The sequence below is a fragment of the Calypte anna genome, chromosome 7 (assembly GCF_003957555.1).
Source record: "Calypte anna isolate BGI_N300 chromosome 7, bCalAnn1_v1.p, whole genome shotgun sequence".
In the NCBI taxonomy this organism is placed as follows: Eukaryota; Metazoa; Chordata; class Aves; order Apodiformes; family Trochilidae; genus Calypte; species Calypte anna.
The window spans coordinates 24,594,055-24,615,927 of record NC_044253.1 but is presented as its reverse complement, the minus strand read 5'-3'; the positions used below and the strand labels follow the sequence as shown (position 1 = coordinate 24,615,927).

General features: G+C 41.4%; 1 protein-coding gene across 1 annotated transcript in view; it reads right to left on the bottom strand.

Annotated features, from left to right (window-relative positions):
• Nucleotides 1-13,861: 13,861 nt before the first annotated feature.
• The window catches only part of UBE2E3 (ubiquitin conjugating enzyme E2 E3), a 51,808-nt gene continuing 43,796 nt past the window's right edge, over nt 13,862-21,873 (bottom strand). The window contains exons 4-6 of the mRNA XM_030454482.1: nt 18,339-18,471; nt 17,414-17,561; nt 13,862-16,419 (exon numbers count right to left, since the gene is read on the bottom strand). Of these exons, the coding sequence (XP_030310342.1) occupies nt 16,322-16,419; nt 17,414-17,561; nt 18,339-18,471 (379 nt within the window). The 3' untranslated portion in view covers nt 13,862-16,321. The remainder of the gene's footprint in view (nt 16,420-17,413; nt 17,562-18,338; nt 18,472-21,873) is intronic.

The window sequence follows — 21,873 nt, the reverse complement described above, 5'->3', positions numbered from 1 at the left end:
GGTCTAAATTTTCCCTGTCTGCAAGATCAACAAAACTTTTTTGCATATAACCATCCCTGCAAAATGAACCAATCCTTTTTACTTTCTGAAGACAACTCAATTCTGTTTCCTCATCAAGAAAATATAAATTCGATGTAATCAGGATTTTGCAATAACACATCATGTTCATCAATATTATCTTTCATTGAAATTCTTGGGAAATATCCTCTGTGGTTTTGGCCAGGTGCAACCTGCATTGTTCTGGCTGCTCATTGGGATGCCTATGGTGGTGCTCTGGAAGGCACACATGCAAATGGTAACATCAGAACAAGGTGCTCTGATCTTATCTCAGCATAATGATTGAATAAATTCCCTTTGGTATTCCCAAAGTGTGTGGGTTTTTCTTCCTTTCATGACTTTCAAATCCTTGTTGTGTATTGGGATGAAAGAAAATTCTGAACTGTCAAGCCTGCTGTTTTTTCTTGTCTGTGCAGCAGAGGCAGAGAGAAATTGAGGCTTAAAATTCTCTTCTGTTGGGCATTATGTCTGGACGTTTTTTTAAAAATAAAATTCTGTGGCATGGTTGAAAACATTCTTTCCCAGCTATTGATGTGTTAATCCAGCATGGGAAAGGGAAAACTAGAAAAGCCATAGGATTTATATTTATATATAAACTTAGTATAGAGCTAAAGCCAACAGCATGCTTACATCTGGATCCTGTACGAAAGCAGTTGATACATTTAATATGTCATGTGGCATAAAATGGGATTAGATAAGGTTTTCTGCCTAGCCATACTTCTCTTGTGCAAAATATATTTATTACAATGTTCTCAACAAATCACTTTGTAATGTTGAATGGTGTTTTGAAATGCATGGTGCATCAGCAGTATTTTCCAAAGGTTATGTCTGTGTGATTCGTGCTAATTAGCAATGAGTTGGCTCTGGGGTGGAAGGCATGCTCAGGAGGATTTTCAGAGGTTTAATTTCAAAAAACCAAACTGAACAAACCATTCCTCAAATTAGCTGGTGTGAATGGACCTGAAAAAATATGCTGGAGCACAATGTCACACAAGGTCAGTTGTTTGGAGCTAGATTATGCAGAACTGAGAAAAAAATACATGTTAATGTGAACTTTAGGAAAGCCTCTACTCATAATCCTAGGCAAGGGCCCAGATGGTACTTCATTATTTGATGTTTCTCATCCACATGACTTAGTCTTCAAGTCCTCCCAAAATCTGAAACTGCACAGACGTCTGTTTGTGTAATCCTTTGCAACTGCTAATTTCTGCTCCTACGGCACCTCCCTTCTCAAACTGAACACACAGGATCTGAGTGTGATTTTTTGTGAAAAGGCTAACTAAAGCATACTAATCTTTTCAGTGAAAACTACTTGCTCATATCCCAGTGTGGAGCATCTCTGTGTATGTCACTACAGTCCTGGGAAGCTTTATGGGGGCTGGAGTGCCCTGCACTGTGGTCTCCAGGCAAACAAAAAAAAAAGAAAAGTGAACTTGTGAATCAAAGCATGTACTGCTGATCTCAGCCCACTGGAGCCTGCTACCTACTACTTGGAAGAGAGGAGGTAAATGAGCACTGAAAATGGTTTCCACCCAGAAGTGGTGAAAAATAGTGAGAACTTCTGCCTGTGCATGTCCTGCAGTTTCATGTCCAAATACACTTTAAGTACTACAAACATAAATGAAGTTAAAATAGATGGGAGGCAGTGCTGCTAGTCATTCTCAAGGCTACAGGTTTAACACAGGGTAATGCTTGATGCTGTCAAAGATTAGGCAGTTCACAGCCTACAGAAAAAATGTATCTGTTCTGTCATATAAATCCACTAAACACCAGAAAGAAAAATACATACAGTCAGTAGTCAGTAGTAAGCACTGCTGGCATCACTCTGTGTCTGAAGAACAATAAATGCTAAATCACATGAATATGGAAGTAATGAAATATAATAGGATTTGTATTTGGAGAGAAGAATGGCTTATTTCAGTATGTATCTTGAGTGCATTTATGAGTCATGTAATCTAAGTGATGAGACAGTTCAAGCATCACAGACAGGTAATAAATAAAGCCCTAGAAATGCCTGGTCGGGTGGATGTTTATACAAAACAGAAGCATTCAACACAGATGAAAATTGACCAGCCACTGACAGGAAATAATGTAATATTTAATATGATGTTCCTGATAACTAGTCAGGAATATCCACCTGTGCCAGACGTGCAAGGTTATTTGTAATTGAATGCAACTGAATATCACTAGAAGGAAAAGGGAAAGAAGTCTCCTGCAATTTATTATAAAGTGGTGCAGAGCACCTTCAAGCCTGAAGACAAAGTCTCCATCCCAAATTACAGGCCTCAGTTTAGGACCTATTGAGCCAAGCACTTTGCAGGGAGGGGGGAGCTAATTTTGCTGCCACTGAGAAAGGCAGACATCTCCCCATCCTCCTGGTCTCTGCATCTCCTTTCCTGCTCTGCCACCTGTCTGACCCCAAACTGAGCTGCTGTATCACAGTGCAGCTGCACGAAACTGGACCTTTTATCCCCTGTATTTCTTGTCTGCTGGTCTAATGAGCTGGGCTGAGCTGTAGTTCCTTTCTCAGTGGTTAGAGGGCTGGAAATTACCGCTCCTGGTAGGTACAGTCCTCAGTGCATGGTATGGGGCAGAGTAGCGCTGGCAGAGCTTCTTATGGTGATTTAACAGTGAGATTCATTACATGTTTTGAATGATTGGGCTTTTTCTTTAATATAGGGTCCAATTCCCCACATCTGTACCAGTGCAGTATCTGTTCGTTTCAGAGCAGCTGGTGTAGGACCAACAGAAGAAACCAAGTCTGATGATGTTTAAATTGTTTGTGAAAAACACCTGGGCTTTACAAATGTGTAAAATTAAAAAAGAACATATTTTTCTGTTCTTGCTCCATTTTTTTAATCTTTAGGATTCCAGCAAAGACAGAGTTCCTTCAAAAAATAAAGAGCATTCATTTCTTAATGCTGAAGGCATTAAGAGAGAGCAAGCAGATTGCCATTAAGTGGATTGTCAGCATTTAAGGATGCAGACTAAACAGTATCGTCAAAAAGAGCCTTGTTTGGGGGGTATAATGTGAGCAGAGGTCTTCCTGATGTTGACAAAATTCTTGCCCGGATAAAGGATTCCAAATATGAGTAAAACTGTGGCATAGACTTTCCTGTCAAGAAGCACAGTGCAATGAGAAACTGTCCAGGGCCACAGAGCATCTTTATGCAGTCAGTCCCTTGGCAAGGCTTGATTCTTCCCCCACATCTCTGAGAGAGCCCACCCTGCTCTGTGGTACCCTTGCTGGGGCTGCTGAGCTTCAGCCAGTCCTGAGGCCTGGCACAGTGAGGTCTGAGCTGTCCCTTTTCTGCAGAGAGCAGAAACATTTAGGCAGCTTGCTTTTCTGCTCTTTTCCCACAGGGTGATTGAAGCACGGAGAGGCTTCTCAGCTCCCAGTCCCTTGGATCCTCGAGGTTTTGGGAACTAGAACCGGCTTGCTGCAACTGCTGCCTCTGTATCATTCTTTGCATCAACCTGCAGCTGCTGGCAACTTCCTCCATTGAAAGAGCCTGGGGTTTTTTGTTGTTTTCTTTTCCCTTTTCAGAGTCGGGGCAAAACAGTCCTGCCTGAAGCTATCATGCTAACTCAGTGTTTGGGAAGATGTTTTTTATTGAGGATGTTGTCTGTATTTTTCTTGCCTGGTGACAGATGTTTCTGATTTACAGCCCTACCTCATACAGCTTCAGAAATACACATCTCTTCCATTCCAAATGATATTACCATACTCATCAGGTTTGCTATGAAACTGTGCATTGTGTGTTCATTAAATGGAGTGTTTCTTTGCCAGTTTGAGACTCCATGGATTTGGCTAATTGTTTTACTGGGTGCTAATTTTTAATTGCTATTGCAACCGCCAGATTTCAGCTACTAGAAAGAGTTTTAAGGCATATTCAGGAAATCCACAGATTTTAGGAGACTTTTTTCTCCACTGGCAGTGCTCCTCCCAGGAAACACTCTTTTCTCTGCTTTTCTTGTTGGTCATTGTAAGCTATTGCACTCAGAAGAGCAGAACAGGAAAGGATAGGTAGTACTGTACATAAGTCAATCCTGGAAGTACCAGCAGCTCAAATTAGCACAAAGATGACAAATTATGAGCCATGTGATGCCTTGGTTTTGTGTGGTTTTGAGCTGGGTTTCACCATAAGATGTAGAAGTGAGCCACAGCTGTCCCTAGTTTTGTATGGAGCCCAGAGTGCTCTTTACATGTACACTGAGAGTCTCTGATGATGAGGAACACCATATATTAACTTTATTTCTTTGTTATTGTCATTCCCACCTATGCAAAAGCTCCTGTCCCAAAACACCTGAGCCACCATTTAAATCAGCCCAGTATGTAATCTATTTCTTGTTCTTCACTGTGTCTTTTTTTCTGAAAGTGATGAGAAATATTGAAGTGGAGGATATACCAATAAGTACCCCAGGCTACAGGTCTCACTATAGGCTGAGGCATCCTAGATCTTGGCACAGATTTGTAAGTTTATGAAGTGTAATAATGACTTTGTAGAAGATTAAGATAAGGGACTGACTGGAGTACACATTGAGGTCAGCATAATGAAATGATACTAATACTAATCAACCTGCAGAATTCTTGGAAGAATCCAAAAGAGAGTATTTAAGATGAAATTTCCAAACTTATATTCCACAGTTTATGGTATAAATCTATTATCAGCATATGACCATTTCAAAGCCCTCTTGTTGATGCTAACATATAGGCTAAGACCTACATCTACCTTCGAAATACAGGAGAAAATGAATAAGATTAAAAATTCTCTCTCTATTGTAATTTTTAAGGAAGTCAGAGAGATAAACAAAGAATTATAATTTCCAGGTTTGCAATAAAAGCCCAAGTGACATGAACCTCAGGTCCTGGCACTGCTCCACCTCTAAGTTTTGCTGAGTTGAACTGGGGGTTGTATGGCAGCTGTTGATGGCAGCTGCACTGTCTTAACTACAAAGAAAAGTCAGGCACATAGTCACAGCTCACATTAATACCTTTGCTGAAAAAAACCAACCTGTGGTTCAAACTTGCTATAACCAGAGATAGATATCAGGTAATGTTTTGTTGTTGTTCTTTGACCTTTCCAAATCCAACATAGACTCCAAGCATTCCTGAAACATCCTTGAGGAAAAGGATTTCCTAATATTATTCCTCAGTGCTTTCAGGAATATTTATTGTCTTAAGTTTTCTTTGAAACTGACCTGTCCTTGCTTCATCCAGACATTGGGTGAGACAGAGAGCAATCAGTCCCAGGCACCACTTGTGGATGGCAAAGAGCAGCTCAGATCCCATCACGAACGTCAAGTCAGACTCTTTTTCTCCTGCTTATCACTTTACATATAAATGAATTGAGTTATAATGGTTGTATTAAATCCTGGTAACTATTAAGTTATTTTGGTAGCTCTTCACAGTCAGCTTTTCTCTTAACCACTTTAAATAAATATAAATCAGCAGTCTACTTTGTCCCCTCAGCGTTCAGCCATCTATTGCTAGCTTGCTTTTAATAGCACTCCTTATCCTACAGCTAGCTTATTTTTTTCATATTTTAAAGAAAATTTTTCTAAGAGTTTTGCTGTGAGACCCAATATGCTTTCTCAACAGAAACTTGTATCTTTAGATACCCTCCAGTTTGCTTTTAATGATTTTACTTCTTTGAATGCACTCCTACTGTGCTGCTAATAGGCTTCTATATTTTCATATAGCTCTTCTTTTTAAATTTTCTTTTCACAAATATGTCTTGGTTTCTGTACCTCCAGTATGGATGATAAGCAGAAATATATTTTGGGGCCTATGTAGCTATGTAAAAGTAGGATTTTCTCTGCAACAAGTAGGACTGTAATGCTTCTCTTTTTCATTTATGAGTGCTTTCTGCAGCTGCTCAATCTTGGTCTTCCAGTCATCTCATCTTACATGATTTTATTAAGTAAAAAGTACAATAGTTCCATAGTGCCAGAATCAGCCTCATCCCTAACCTAGACCTTGACAGAGGCTTAGGCTGAGCCTGGGTTCCCCAGCCACAGCCCAGAGGATAAACTCACCTGGGGACCAGTCTTTGAGCAGAGCAGCCTCTCCTTTGGTGGCCTCCATCCAGCAGCATACTAACCCAGTGCCAAGCTTTATTTGCTCCCAACCCTATCCCTAACCCTAATGAGATAAGAGCAGTGAAGGCCCAGAGGGATCATGGCCATCTCAGAAGGCAGCAGGCAGGATGGGGAAATCTGCACCACTCCATCCACATCTTTTGTCTCACAGTAACACAGTATTGTCCCTCTCCCTAGGAGTAGGATGAGAATAGCCCTCCATCTGTTCATTTATCACCAGTCAGGCCTAGGTCCAGCATGTCAGTTTTGTTTTCTTTGCTCCCCCTCTCTTGCTCCTCTTTTTTACCAAATAAGTCCTCTACACCCGTCTAAGCTTTGTTCAGTCAGGCTTTATTTTTATTCTTTGCTCTGTGTTGAATTTTTAAGGCACAATGGCAGGGTGAGCTGCCCTCACTTACTGGCTCTCCTAGGAGCACTGAGCCCATGCTGGGTGTAGCTGGCTTCTTGCCACCTGCCCCTGTGGTAGGGGATGGGTGTCAGAACAAAGCTGGCTGGCATGAATTGGCATGATGAGGTGAGAAAGTAGGGTGCATGGTGCTCCAGATGATGCTTGCCAATGTAATTGCCCTTCAGGCAATAATTCTTGCCAGTGTGATGGCCTCCAGGGACCTTGTGCAAACCAGTGTAAGTCAGAGCTGCTTCTGCTTCCCCACCATTCAGCTGCCATGAGTGTTAACCCCTAGATTCACATTAGTCAGTTCTTCATAATAACAAATCGAAGGAAATTACTTCTTCTTTCAAACCTTCAAAGTGCAAGGGAAAGAAAGCAACAGCAAGGTTTGGAAGGATGGTCTTTGGAGAAAAATCTTTTGTACTGTTTTATAGTCTAGAGACCACAAGGAAAGTACTCATCCCTGCTTGGTGCTTGCTAAAGTAACTTTGTTGTTCTTAAACCAGCCAAAGCAGCTCCCAGATCTACTTTCCCAGCGTGTCCCTAACAAAGGCCAGGAATATCAGAGTCAGATATACAGCAACAAAGCGAGAACTACCATTAAATTGAGGCAGAAAAATGAAATGGAGAAGATCTGAAAAGAGCTAAGTCAGCTCCCTCAGTTATCTGCAATGAGAACAAACAAAAAACCCCAACTTAAATTCAAAGAGACAGACAGATCCTCACAGTAAAAGCTCTAGCAGGTCGGAGGAGGTAGTGTCTGTGGGAGCTTTTAAACCTCCACTTCCCCAAATCTTCACATTTCCCAAGTGCTTGAGTTTCAGGACAGCTAAAAGACCTCACCCACACCCTTCTGAAGAGCTGGGGGTTGAATATTAGAGACTATCTTGCTGCTCCACTATCAAATTCCTCTCTGTTAAGTTTCTTGGTTTATTCTTTTGTGAGAGTTTTTATTTTTCTGCGTGCCTAATGTTCCTTCACAAGGTGTACCTCCTCTCTTTGTAGCTCACCCTCTGAATGGAATTTTGGAGGTTCCCAAAGGCCAACTGGACAGAGCAGCAGCTAGAAGGTTCACCATCCTGAGGCAGAAGCTAGAAGGTTCAACACCCCTCCTATAGGAAGCATCCCTAAGACGGATGGGGCAGATGGGTCATGAGGTTCTTAAGGTAAGGGCTCAGTGCCACGGGAATCTCCACAGTATTGCCCTGCACCAAACTCCCAAACAGAACCCTGGCCTGTCACTTTTACCAGCTTTCCAAGCACCACTGCTGACTACTTTAATTGTTAAATGTTTTAAAAGTCCACAGTGAGGAAGTATTGGTTCCCCCCAAAGCAGTCTATGGGGGCTGGCAGTGGGTTTGTAAGGATTTCCAGTCTATTTACAGACTTACAGCATGTTCTAAGCATGAATCACAGCAATTTACATTAACCATCCCTTTGTACTGCATGGCTCTCTAAATGTCTGTAATAAAAACCCTGTCATGAGAAACATCTCAAGGTGAGTGTTCACAGCTTCGCTACAAGTTCCTGAGGTAAGTTAATAAGGCAAACACAGTACCTGGCATTTGTGATGATCCTTGCATGGGCCTCACTTTGAACACTGGCTGTGTGACTTCCTTTGCAGAATGCCTGAATTACAGCATAGGTCGAGGCCTGGAAAAGCAATGGCTGCTTTAATCACTTAATTAGAGCCTTCGAAAATCATTAGCAATCTGGTAAATTTAAAATATTTATCCACATGTAATTTTAAAGCAGAATTCCAGACAGGGCCAATTCCATTTGCTACACCAAGGAAGTGTCACGGGATGGGTAAAAGGAGCAGCATTAGTGCTCTGTGGACGAGTTGCCAGTGAAGCTGAAAGGCTGAGAAAGTCCCTGTCAGCTCCACCCGACTCACAGTGTTGAGCTGAGGTTACCCTGTGATAAAACACAGGTCATGGGCCAGGAAAAGTTGTGCTGAGTTACAGAGCAGTAGTGCTCCACACCACCTCGGGTCTGGACTAACTCCTCCGGGCCCCAAGCATCAGAGCAGAACGAGAGGAGGAGGAAAGGAAGCAGCACCTCGGAATCCTTTGCTACTGGAAGCAGACCAGCAGCCTGGGAAGCCAATGTTCACAGAGGGACTTAACACGGCTTGTGAGAGGCTCCTCTCCTGCCCGCCCGGCCCCTCAGCGGCAGCGCGGCGGCCGTACCCGGTGCTGCAGCGTCACCTGGCGGTGGGCAGCGCGCCCCGCACCAGCGGTACCGGGGGTTCCCCGCCCCGCCCCGCACCTGGTGTGCCCCCGCCTCCCGGGATTACGAGCCGGGACACGCTGAGTGGAGGAAAACGGTGAGAAACGGGCCGGGCCAGCCATCACCTGATCGCGGTGGCAGCTGAGGGTCCGCAGTGCCCGGCTGGGGGGTTCAGAGGAGCGGCAGAACCAGCGAGGGCGGTGCCGACAGCGGAAGGGAGCGCGGCACTGCGCGGCCGGAGCCGCTGCCGCCTCAGCGCGGGGCAGAAAAACCCGCGCAGGGTAAAACTTCACAAAATGTTTTATTTGGCTATTTCCTTGGGCTGGTACTTACTGAGCTATGCACCTTGTTTTGTTTCCTGCGTTTTTTCAGAAACGCCAGGACCAGCGTTTGGCTTGATTTGTCCTGACTTAAGTTTTTCTTTAATACAAAGTTCAGAAATTTAGTATTTTTAATATACATGACAGTTTCTGTTTTCCTTCTCCCCCACTAAGAAAACTTCACAGTACTTTTTAACTTATTTTGTTTATAAATGCTTGGATCAGTATTATATAGCAGGCAAAGGAAAATTGTAGTGAAGTCCATGATTTACCTACTTAATGTACTGACATATGCAGGCAACAGACCTGCTAACAAACAGCATAATCTTCCAGAAGAACCATCATGTAACTTCATTCTCACTGCTTTAGTTTAATAAAGATAATTCAGGTGATTGTACAGTAAAACATGAAATATATCAACAAATGAGACTTAAGTGATACCTTCATGTTTTAAGTTCTTCATTAAATCCACACTTATAAAAAAAGCAGCTGAATGAAAAATGTTACCTGTACATAATAACTAATCATTCTAGGAGTAAAAAGACATAGTACATCAGCTTCACAGCTAATGGAAACCCATGAAATAGCAGAAAAGACCATATTCATATTTCACATCAGAAACTGACAAAAGCTTTAAAATAATTTGTCCATTAATTTCACTGCCTATCAGAGAGGAACCAGAAGTACTGGTAGCCCTTTTACTTTGCATGGAGTCAAAAGAGTCTCAGCATGGTTCAAATTTTAACAAATGTATAAGTATTTAAAATGCTGGAATACATAAACACAACCATAGAGTCCTAGATTTGCAAGAGGCTGCCTTCCTTAGTGTAAGAAATGGCATCACACACTGCTGTACTTCAACAGCTTCATTCCACATCCATTTATCACCTTCGCATTTCCATTCCTACTGTTGCTGCCTGCCTTGCAGAACTAACACTAAGCTGCAGATTTCTAACCCAACTACATCCTTCAGAGATACATCCAATTACTGCATTCAGAAGAATGGTCTCCCAGAGGATTTGCAATTCACCCCTGTCTACCTATATGATCCCAGAAACTAATCTACAGGATGACAGCTCATTCAGCACTCTGGAAAATTCACTCACGCTGAGCTCCTCTTTAAATAATGACCTGACATTTGTTCTGTAGAGGGAGACAAAGCCCAGACTGATGAAAAGAGTTGGCAGCTGCTTTCATTTGTGCCATTCAGAAGCCAGCTGATAATTTGTCCTGGGGGACCCATCATTTCTTGGCAGATAGACCTGTCCAGAGCACTTTGCTCTTACTTTTGCTGTCCCCTTCCACCCCTCACGTATGCAGCACACACAGAGTCAATATTCAAGGCAGGCTAAACTAAAACTGTCTGCCAAGAGTCAAAAAGTATTCCATGACACTAAGAACTGGGAGATAAGATCACAGATTACTTTGGTGATGTTAAATACCAAGCAGCAGATGTTGGGAGAGACAAATTTGTTAGGCCTACACAAAAAATGGTTACATTAGGTATTGCTCAGGATAGAGATTCCAGCCCCCCTAAACACAGCTTAATGAAGACATTAGCTAAGCAATAAGCAATGGTCAGAAATTCAGAGAAGTATGAATTCCTAGGCAGGAAGACTAAACCAGGGAAAAAAATTATTCCAGATGAACCATGAGCCTACCTTTTGCGTGCAGCACACAGCTCTGATTTCTTTGAATGAAGTGGAGCAGAATTACAAATTGTGCAGACAAAGGTGACCAGAATAAGCAGAGCATCTTCCATACACGTAGAGACTAAATAAATGAGGACTTTCTACCCTTGAAAAAGAGGTTACTAAGGGCTGATTATGGTAAAATCATAAATGGGATCAAGGAGGAGAACAGATGCAATTCAGTTTTATTTCTTACAGTATAAAACTAAGATATGTAAAATGAAGTGTTCACATAGGTTACATTAAATAACCACATAATGGAGCATTTTTTCATATAGTCCATAATTAAACTGTAGCATTCGCTTTTAAAGGATGACCTGAACGAAAACAATTTAGGTTCAAAGAAATGTTTATCTTGGGCAATAAAGTCATAAAATACATCCCAGTACCTGGAAACACTACATAGGTAGGGGTGTCCACACATTAGCTGCAGAAAAGCAGTAGCAGCAACAATAAAAGACTTTATCCATTTGATATTCTTGCACGTGGCTCCATCACATCTCACGTCCCTACATATGCAGGGCATGTGCTCAGACCTAGTCACCATGAAATACATACATTTTTCATACAATGCCTCTTATTCTATTTCTGGCAGGTTTTATTTCCTGCTAGGATGTTGAATGGTTTCTGTTCTACCCTACAACAGAGGCAGTCATAACTGCACTCCAGAGACACATGCACAAAGAGAGGTGGAAGAAGGCAAGATGAAGCAGGTTTCTCTTTTTGAGGATAAAAAACTGGAAGCCCCCATGTGCTGCAAACCTTCCAGCAATTACCCTCAAAGTGCATTATCTGCTCTCCCACCTAAGCTACAGTTGTCTAATTATCATCAACAGCAAAGTCAGGCAGCAGCACAAGCTGCTCACTGTTTCATTACTTCTCCCTTTAAAACACCTGTCCTATTATACCATCTCTCCTCTTGTCTTAGGATCCTCTCCAGCCCCTTTATTTGGGGTGGTTAGTGAGAGAAAGGTGTTGCAAGACCAACCTCTCTTAGGGCATGGCGCTCCCAGGTCCAACAGGTGTCCCAGCAGAAGTGCACAGACACTGCCCTGAGTCTATTGCCCTCAGGACTGGCCAGCCTAGCTCGGTGCTACTGCTCTGGATTTGACTGACCTCTCTGCTGGCTTGCTGAGGACTGAGCTGAGCCTGTGTCTCAGGCCTCACCTTTTATTGGCCCCCTAACCCTGCTCATGCGCAGCTGGGGCCCACCCTAATCAGGCACAGGTGGGCTTAATACAAGCTCATGCCCACTGCCTGGCAATTAGTGGCACCTGGTTGCCTCATTTCACTACAGAAAGGGAGTGGTAGTTCAGCCTGAGAAGTCACCACACAGCACAAAATGCAAGTGGTGCCACTACACAGAGGTTGGAGGATACTGCATACAAAACAGAGCTGAGTTCTCAGGCATCTATTTCTGTGGCTGCAGAAATACCATGCTGGTTTAGGGCTGAATCAAATATAATTTTAGAGTTGTTACTGCCTGTCCTTTGATGTTGTTTTAATTCAGAAGGCCCTCATACACCTTCCTTCTTTCACATATATATCCGGTACTGAGTTTTGCTAAAGAAAATGAAGGAAAGATGAAACTAACTCCTCAGGATGGAGTCAGGAGTCCTGCCTTTCCCCCCAGCACCCATGCAGACAAAAGCCCAGACTCAGAAGACTGTGAGATCAATGCAGAAGCTGCTGTGGTCTCCAGCTCACTCCCCTGTGCTGTGGTGATCTGGGCAGGGCCATGGGGGGGGGAAGCTGCAGAAGCAGAAGGGAAGCTGGGTCTGTCCTGCAGCTCAGAGCTGCACCCGAGCCCCTCAGCCCAAGCTCTGCAACTCTCCCATCATGGTGCAGGCATGGATGGGTGCTACTGCGAGACCACATCTGGTTCCTGCACTGAAGGTGAAGAAAGGGAGAAGTTTGGTCTCAGTTGGTGCAATACCCATGGCCACAAATAAACTGGTACAGAGTAAGAACTGGTGTGCAGCAACGTGTGAGAGTTTCCTTTCCCCCCTGCAGGAGGCAGGGAGGGAGCAGAGAACACACCAGATCTGGTTCAGTTCCTGCTTTCCTTACAAGGCTGTGCAAGCCTGGCCATGGCTTAGTGTAGTGAAATGAGGCAACGAGGTGCCACTAATTACCAGGTAGTGGGCATGAGCTTGTGTTAAGCCCACCTGTGCCTTTATTGGCCCCCTAATCCTGCTCATGTGCAGTTGGGGCCGGCCCTAGTCAGGCACAGGTGGGCTTAACACAAGCTCATGCCCACTACCTGGTAATTAGTGGCACCTGGTTGCCTCATTTCACTACAGCTTAGTCTACCTGGCAGTCTTGCTTTCTGGCTCCATATATCTCCCTTTCCTTCCTGATTATAGACCCAGAATGATAGCTTGTCAACACTGACCAATCAGGAAGCCTGTCTCCACATTGGGTGCCCAATACAACACTGCATGGTCAACAGCTCACCATGAACATGTTAGTACATAAATATCAAGGTTGATACATATTTACCTTTTCATTGTATTAATTCTATTTATATTTGTTTATATTTACCCATACTTTCTCATTTGATATGATGCAATATTTGCTCTGAATATTTCCCCCACCTCAGCTGAAAAGCAGAGATGTGACTGTGCTTTCCTCTTCTGTTGCTCATCAGTGTCACAGCTCAAAGGCTGGGATAAGAAGTTCCCTTGTGAATGGTCCTTGTATAAGGAGATTATAGAGGGCCAGGTTTGGGCACTTTCCCAGCTAGCGCCTGTATTCCCCACTTAAATTCCAGAGACCAGAAGAAGAAAATCACACCCAAAATGGAGAGGAAGAGAGTATGTGCAATATCTTTAGCTAGTCTTTTCACAAAAAAGTCATTTCAATTCATTTTGTCCCAAATAAAAAGATAGAACTGATAATTAAACCATAAAACAGGATCAGTGCTGCCCTTTGGTAGTGTCCACTATTTACCCCAGTATAGCCAGGAATGAAATAGATTAAAAGCATCAGATGCTCTTCGCAAGTGGTATTTTGTACATATTTCCAGCAGGGATTTCTCCCCTACCCATGAAAACAGACACACATTCTCATTTAACAACTAATTGATTTATTTAACAATACAAATTTTTTTCTACTGCATGGTTTAGCAGAGAGAACTTGAGAAACAAAATTAGCTTCTTTTCTTTTTAAAGTTTAAATGTTTACACAAAAACAACCTTTACTTCAGTAAATATAAAATTTACACACAAAAAACCTACATTAAAAAAGAACAGAATAATGACAAACCAACAGAAAAAAAAAAGAAAAAAGAAACATAAAAAAAAAAAAAGGATGGGAATTCAGTGTAAAGGATCCAATTGCAAGGAAGGCAAGGTGGGGCAACACAAACAAGGCATCCCACTTGTACACCTAGGTATCTGAAGTTGTAGATATAATACAAAACCAAAATACATTAAAATTAGGATTAAAACCTGTACTTTCATACCATAATATTTTATGATACAAATATCTGTTAATTCTGTAGGCAACATAGTTCATGTGTGAAATACATCATTTGCTCTTTCTTCACTGCAAAGTCACTGGAGTGGTGTACAAGCACTGTGTCTGCTGCCCGTGTGCTAATGGCCAGCAGTGAGCAGACTTCAGATGTCCAGCCCAGATGTGATAGCCCCTTGTTTCTTTGCCAATCTGTGCTATTTCTCATATGTCCAACGACATAATGAGAAGCTCTGGTCACCTTCAGCAGTGATTTCCAGCACTTCATCTCCTGGCATTAGTCTGTTACCTGACTTAGGCATATTCACCTGCCAGATCCCCTGTTTCTCATTCCCTTTTGCACTTTATAACCTGAACTCTAAAGCTATCTTGTAGCTACCAAGAGAGACTGGCTTCAAGGTTGAGATATTTGGGATACACAATTCTTCAAGCCACCTTCAGGAATCTGTAGAAATATTTAAAGTAGGGTGGACAATTCATGGTCAAAGGTTATGTGATACAAAAACCAGGGACCTATATAGTAATGACTTTATAGTAACTTTAGATTTGAATCTTTTAACATTTTTTCTATTGCTTTAATATTTAAACTTAACATTCAGTTTTCATTTATTTAATGAGCAAAGCATCTTATTGATGGAAGTGCTAAGTTGTCTCCAAAAACACCAGGTAGTAAGTAAGGGAGACTGTAAAGTTTAAAATTAAGGGTAATTTTAAAAAATCATTTAAAGGAATCAAGTCTCTTTTTTATTATCAACATTGTGACTGGCAACCTATAAAAGCTTAAATTATAAAACTATTAGTGACTCTACTTTTTAAACTGTATGTACTATAAAGCTGTATATCTTTGTTACTTACAGATGTTACAAAATTTCCAAGCCAGAAAGTGAGAGGGGGAAACCAGTCTGAAAGTTTTACAGATTGAGTTTTCACTAACAAAGGTTTGTTTCCCCCACAACTGTTTTCATATCGCAAAAATCTGATTAAATTTATTCTACTCCTTTCTCTTCTGGACTGATGATACAGTGTTCAATCATGCTTTGGAAGACCATTTTCAGTGGATAACTGTCACTGTAGCTCTCCAGATGAGCAAGTCCAACTTGCTTTACTTGGAAAAAAAAGCACCAGACTATCTCTAACTTGGCCCTTGTCCTGCAAGAAAAAACTTGTAGCAAGACTCAGGCAGCCTGTTTTGAGAGCAGGACTGGCCCTAAAGCAACCAGCTACACTAACTTCTGGAATAAACATGTGCAATGCTCTCATTGCAACTTCATAAAGATCTGAATAGTATTAAATTTAGGGAAATGGAAGAAATGACATTTGTTCTGTAAAAAACAAAACAGGGAAAAATTAAACAATCCACAGGTGTGCATTAAACATTTAATAGCAAGCCTTTGCTTATGTATATTAATTTAAAGATTATCTACAGAGATCTGTGATACATTGGCCCTGCCTTGTTACTATAATTAAATTTATTCAAATATTAATTTAAAATAGGAAAACAAAGCAACTACTCCTTGGGGAACATGTTTATTGTGTTTGAGATGATACACTGGGTGCTCTCTGAGCTACAAAGGGAAAAAGGAAATCCTTTCATTACAAACTGACAAAGGTAAAAGTTAAAACAGTTTTCACAACAGCATGTACCACATATTGGAAATAGATCTGGGTTTAATACAAATGACATAATTCCTAGTAATCTACAGCTACCTTTAATAACTTCATACAGATAATGAATTAGGCTAAAATGCACTATAATATTTGGTTGACTTCAGGAACAGTATCCTTAGTACATCACAAAATACATTTTGATATCCCAAAGAAGCAAGACTTGCAAGTAGGCATTTTAAACATAACTAATCTACAGCTACAAATTTCTACTCTTGGTAGCATTTACCTTTTTTGGGGGCAGTATCCCAGTCTTCAAAAGGATAAAAGCAGAGTAGAATCAGTATAACATATACACAGAAGTCCGTATTGTAAAGGCTATAAAGATTTGTTGCACACTGCAAAGTTGCCTTCTGCACCTTCACACTGCACAAGTAGTTTGTCATTTATGTTGCATATCTCTTGGTCCACTGTCTGGCTATCCTGTCATGTTCTGCTCTGTTGGTCAGGTACTGAGTGGCTATGCTTCCAACCAGAGGGTCAGCTGCAAAAGGCAGGAGAAGATGCATTATAAACCATTCCACAATTACAAAAAACCCCACATGATTTAAAATACAGGATCTATTCCAAAATATAGCCTTTGTTAGGCCAGAAAATGCTGTGAGATATAGTGGGACTCCTACTATACAGGACATTTCCAAGAGAAAACACAAAAGACCCAATGAGCAGAAAAAGAAAAAACAAAAATCTGTTGTGATTGTCTGTGGTTAATCCCCCAGCAAGGTGCACTCCTGTCACAGTGCTGGGACAAGACCAGTGCAAGACAGGGTATCAAGAAAACTGACACAGAGAGAGAGGATCCAGTTTGCTTCAGGAGTCATCAGACTTTTGTATCAAAGAGGCTCATCTCCCTGATCATTACCAGTCTACTCTAACTCAACTCTCATCTTAATGCTACTGCTCAGTTCTTGCCCTAACTGCTGGCAATTAGCAGTCATTGCCTAATGACACTGGTCACAGGTTGTTGCTGAGACACTGTCCTGCTTCCAGTGGAGTTCCTCTCCCCCCAACAGGAACAAAGAACTCTCTTTTAAAAAGGGAAAAATCTCTCTGAACGTCAACCCCTCATTTTTGCAAGACTAAGCCTTTCAACTGCTATCTTAAGGAAAGGGAATTTGTGTGTCCCTTTCAACCTGCAGGATTTACAAGTTTACAACTCAAGTGAACTTTGTTGCTTTCCTGGATGAACCACTTGCTCACTGCACCTCCTGCAATACAGACCTTCAATGACATCAGCTTTATGTTCTTCAGCACATTTTGGGAAATAGCACTTTATTCTATTTACTTTCTCTTGTGACATATGAGTGAAAAGTGTCACTAAGGCACTTAGGACTGCATCCAAGCAGGAATATTTCATCCCCAACTTTAAAAATATTAATTTTTATTTAATCTGCATACAATCAAACATGCCAATTACATTCCATGGCAAATAAGTCAGACAACTAGGTTGGATGCTCAGTAAATTATCAGTTCCTTACCTGGGTTGCAGTCTGTCAGAAGAGAACAAATGGACAGCAGAACTTTTGAAATAGTCAGAGCAGGGCTCCAGTTGTCTTTCAGAATATCCAGACAGATGACTCCCTGACTGTTGATGTTGCAGTGATAAATTCTGGTACGGAAAGTAACCTAAAATCACAGTGCAAGAGACACAGAGAGTCACTCAGTGCTGCCTGGGGATGCTGCCCCTTGCCTCTGAGCAGCAGCAGTGCCTGGGGAGCTCCCAGTCCTGCAGAGCTTCTCTGGAGGCAGCTCCTTGTTACTCATTTTCTAAAACACAATTCTGTAACAGGAAAGTGAGCAATTACTGTAGTCATGGCTACCTTTAAGAAATCTACCATGGAGATCTTTGGTGCACAAATTGGTTTCTCAAGGCCCTCTGTATGGTGCCCACAAAAATGAGGACCTACTCTGTGGTACTGTAGAGTATTTAATGAACACAATGCATGTCAAGAATGTTCTTATCACAAATATACCTTCAGTCTGGTTTCTGAAGGAGAAAAAGTGACAGAATTTGGCTGCATTTTTTTACATGAAAATACACAATACAGATTCTTATTCATAACAGAAAAAAGTTTACTATATATATATTTTAGTATCTGAAATTAGAAGAAGGAAGCACAAGAAGGTCTTGTGCTGTTTTCTGCATTGAATCTTAACTCTTAATAAGAAAGATCTTATCTATCACTTGGTAAAGCTTGACAATCCATATTGACTGTGGTAATCAGGAAATAAATTAGACACAGCATTTTTCTGAAACCACAAGCCAAGACCGCAGATTTTCTAGTTTTCAAGAGACCATAAACAAATTTGTTATCCATAAAGTGATGAGTATTCACTCACTGCACACTAGAGTCTTCTCAGACATGAAAAAAATGATAAGCACAATAAAAACCTTACCCTTACCTTTGGTGGCTTGAATGGATAGTCAGATGAAAATGTGATATCCAAGAAAAAAACGCCTCCTTCATATACAGAACCTGGAGGTCCAAGTATAGTAGATCTCCACTCATAAATGTTATCCCCTTTAGGACCAGCACTGTGTAACAAAAGAGGAGAAAGGAGTTATGTGTACCTTTGAGAGAGTCACTTCATGGATTTCCTTCTACCTTAATTTTGCTTAATAGAAACCACCTGCCTATCTTTAACATCTGCCTGATTTCCAGCTGATTTCAGTAGGCTCAGTGTTTTACACAGGCATAAAAGCTGGACAATCTACTGTCCCTTTGGAAATAAGACCAATGGAATAGGTTGACCATGAAGTACTGGACTGCCACTGTCTGAAACTCCCACCCTCAGTTCTGCTTTCTCAAGTATATGGTTGCTCTGGACTTCTACATCATATTCTTTCAATGACATCATATCTATACACAAAAGGAGTTGTATATCTTAACTATGTTTATCTTTTCCATTCTTTAAAAGGATCATACATACCTTCATAAAAAATGTGATTTACACATATATTGATATACATTTATTGCCACTTGTTTCATGGGCGACAGTGAAATAGAACACCCCTGGGCAGGAGAGATAGACAGAATCAAGTAACCTGGAACTGAGCTTTGTACTGCACTGTTAATCCAAATAATTTATCTTCAGGATATATTTGTGTTATGCCTCCAGGCAATCAGCACTGAGACTATCAGCCAAAACCAGTTTATTTTAAGAAGTACAATAATGAATGCATTTCTCACTAGGAGAAAGGTTATTGCATAATTAATTATTAAAGTAAAGCTTTGAAAGAAAGGATAACGAACGAGCATCTTCTAGATTTCTGAGACACCATACTCAATGCTATTATCACAAAATAACCATCTGACCTCATAAAAAAATTTTTAAAAAATCAAAGCATAATCTTATTTCTCTAAGCAAGTCTCTGGGTAAAAACTAACCTAATCTTGCACAAAAGGTCCCAATTCTGAACCACTGAGATCCAAACTGGCTGCTATGGAAAACACCACTGAGCTCATGCAGGCACAGTGGACTTATCCCACTAAGCAGACAAGTCAGTAACATGGCACTGTAAAAGATTCTGTCAATTGTCCCCACCCACCTCAGCAGTCTCCCAGGCATCCCCTACATCTCACATGCTGAAGAGTCCCATCCTTCTCCTTCTGTGGTCCCAGAACAGGCACTGAGGACTGTCATATGACTGCAGAGGGAGCAAGGGACAGGACATGGCACAAAGCTGCAGCCTGGGAGTTTGTGGTTTCTGGAATTAACACTCAGAAGAGCCTCCCTTAGAGCCCTCCAGGTGGTAAGGCTCTTCCCATGCCGTGTCACATCATGTATTTGTCAGACATTTGTCTGCAGTCTATACATGGCATACTGGACATTCACCTTTACTATGTAGCCAAACGTGTAGAGACATCAGCAGGGACAAGGAAACACAAGCAGTCTGCACTATGATTCTGCAATTCCTGCACCACAAATATAGCTATTTTTACATTAAGATCATATTCAAGAAGCAATCAAAAGCTGATTTTGAATTCCCTTTCAACTTGTAATTTCCCAATGTGTTTTTCATCTTGCAGACATTTCACGTACCAGATGCTTAAATTGTTGAAGGCCTTTTGTAACAGGACAATGGATTTTGGCTGACATCCTCTTTAATTTAAAAAAAAAAATCTGATGGAGTTGTAGCTCTTTTCATGTTGCCAAAATAACAGTAGTTAACAATGGTGTGCTGACCTCCAGAGCACAGATAAGAAAGGAAAACTAGAAGTGCTGTCAAAATAAAGTTAGGTCTAAAAATCACTGATATTACTTTTCTATTTGCCATAGATACACAGAAGTGCAAGAAAAACAGTAGATGAATTTTAGGGGGAAAAAAAAGAAAAAGAAAAAAAAAAAGGGAAATCCAGAGGCAAAGAGGTCCATTTTTATGATGTTTGTACCTTCTGTCACTCCAGAAGTTAACTCCATTCATGCTCTCTAAAAAGCAGTTACTATAAGAACTGAAAATACTAGAGCAACAATGACAGTATTTAAAACCCACACAGGCCACTTCAGGTTTTAACTAATTCTTGACATTCATCAAGCTTATAGCTAACTGATATTGTGCTTGGAAATGAAATTTCTATGGAACAATTAAATTTCAGCATTAGATGTCCTAATGACTGTTTTATAGTTTAATACAGAGGTTAGTGCTCTTGCCTCACGTGTCAGGTACCTTTCTTTCATGCACCTTTAACAGCTGGATGCAATTCAATCAGATTAATGAAATACCCGAATTAAATTAGTGACATATTTCAGCCCAATGAATCAGTCACAATTAAGTGAGGCACCAGTCCAGTGCCAAACTATTTGGTAATCACTCACCAAGTCAGAGCAAGGGCATCTATCAGTTAGCAGCCAGGAGCAATAACTTTCTGCCTATTACTGTCTGCTGTCCTCTTCTATACTACCACTAGCAACAGATAAAAGGATTGAGCTATAACACGGGAAGGGGAATTCCTAACCTTGTAAAAGGAAGAAAGCACTTTGTCTGAAACTCCTCTCAGAGCTGAAAAAAGATTGCTGCAATGTCCAAAGTAATACAAAGCTGTAACGATTATCGCACTCAGATAAAGGAGAAAATTGTTTAATCAAACAATTTCATTACGCCTTATTGAGCTTTGTGAAATTTCTATTTAACAGCTGAAGTGGTGTATCACTTATAGGGATGTATAAGACAGGGTTGCCTTATTAGCAACCTGACAGTCCCTGCCATTGCTGCGTTACTGGTGTGAGGAGACACCAGATTAAAAAGCAGTGACAACACATCACACGTGGCTTCTGTCACCTGCAGATTTTCACTGGGGATCACCCTCAGCCAGCCATACCCTACTTTTTCTTTTGTATACGTAAACTTTTTGTAAACAACCCACAGTCTCCAAGACTCAGAAAAACATACCAGATCCATTCATGGTAGTCTTGGCCCATGCAGTGATCTGCACAATGACACCCACTTGCTGTAACCACTTGACTGCAAGGAAGAGCAGAAAGCACGGCCCTGCCTCAGGCAGCCCCTCAGGTGTGTGCTGGGTGCAGGGGGGCTGCAGCCAGGCTGTGGTCACTACATTCACCTCTCCATCAGTATGAGCATCGTGCTGGTGCTGCAGAGCCATGAGAAGGGAACTGCTGCTCCCTGCTGCAAAGCAAATCTAAACTTCTCCATTCCCACAGAGGACAGCAAAAACCCTGGGCTGAAAACTGGGCACAAGGAAGCTTTACTCTGTCCACATTTTCTGTTTCATTTGCACACCAAGGAGAAATACTTTCTTCTTTCTGTTGGGTACTAAAGCATGAGAGGTGCTTCTAGTAGCTTTACTTGAGCCTTTATTCCCAGAAGTTCTCCTGATATTCAAGAGACTGATTCTCCTATTGCAAAGCATGGGCTTCAAGCATCTCTCCCTAAACCTCTAGAGTTGTGGTGACAGCCTAGGAATTGCTTGCTGTC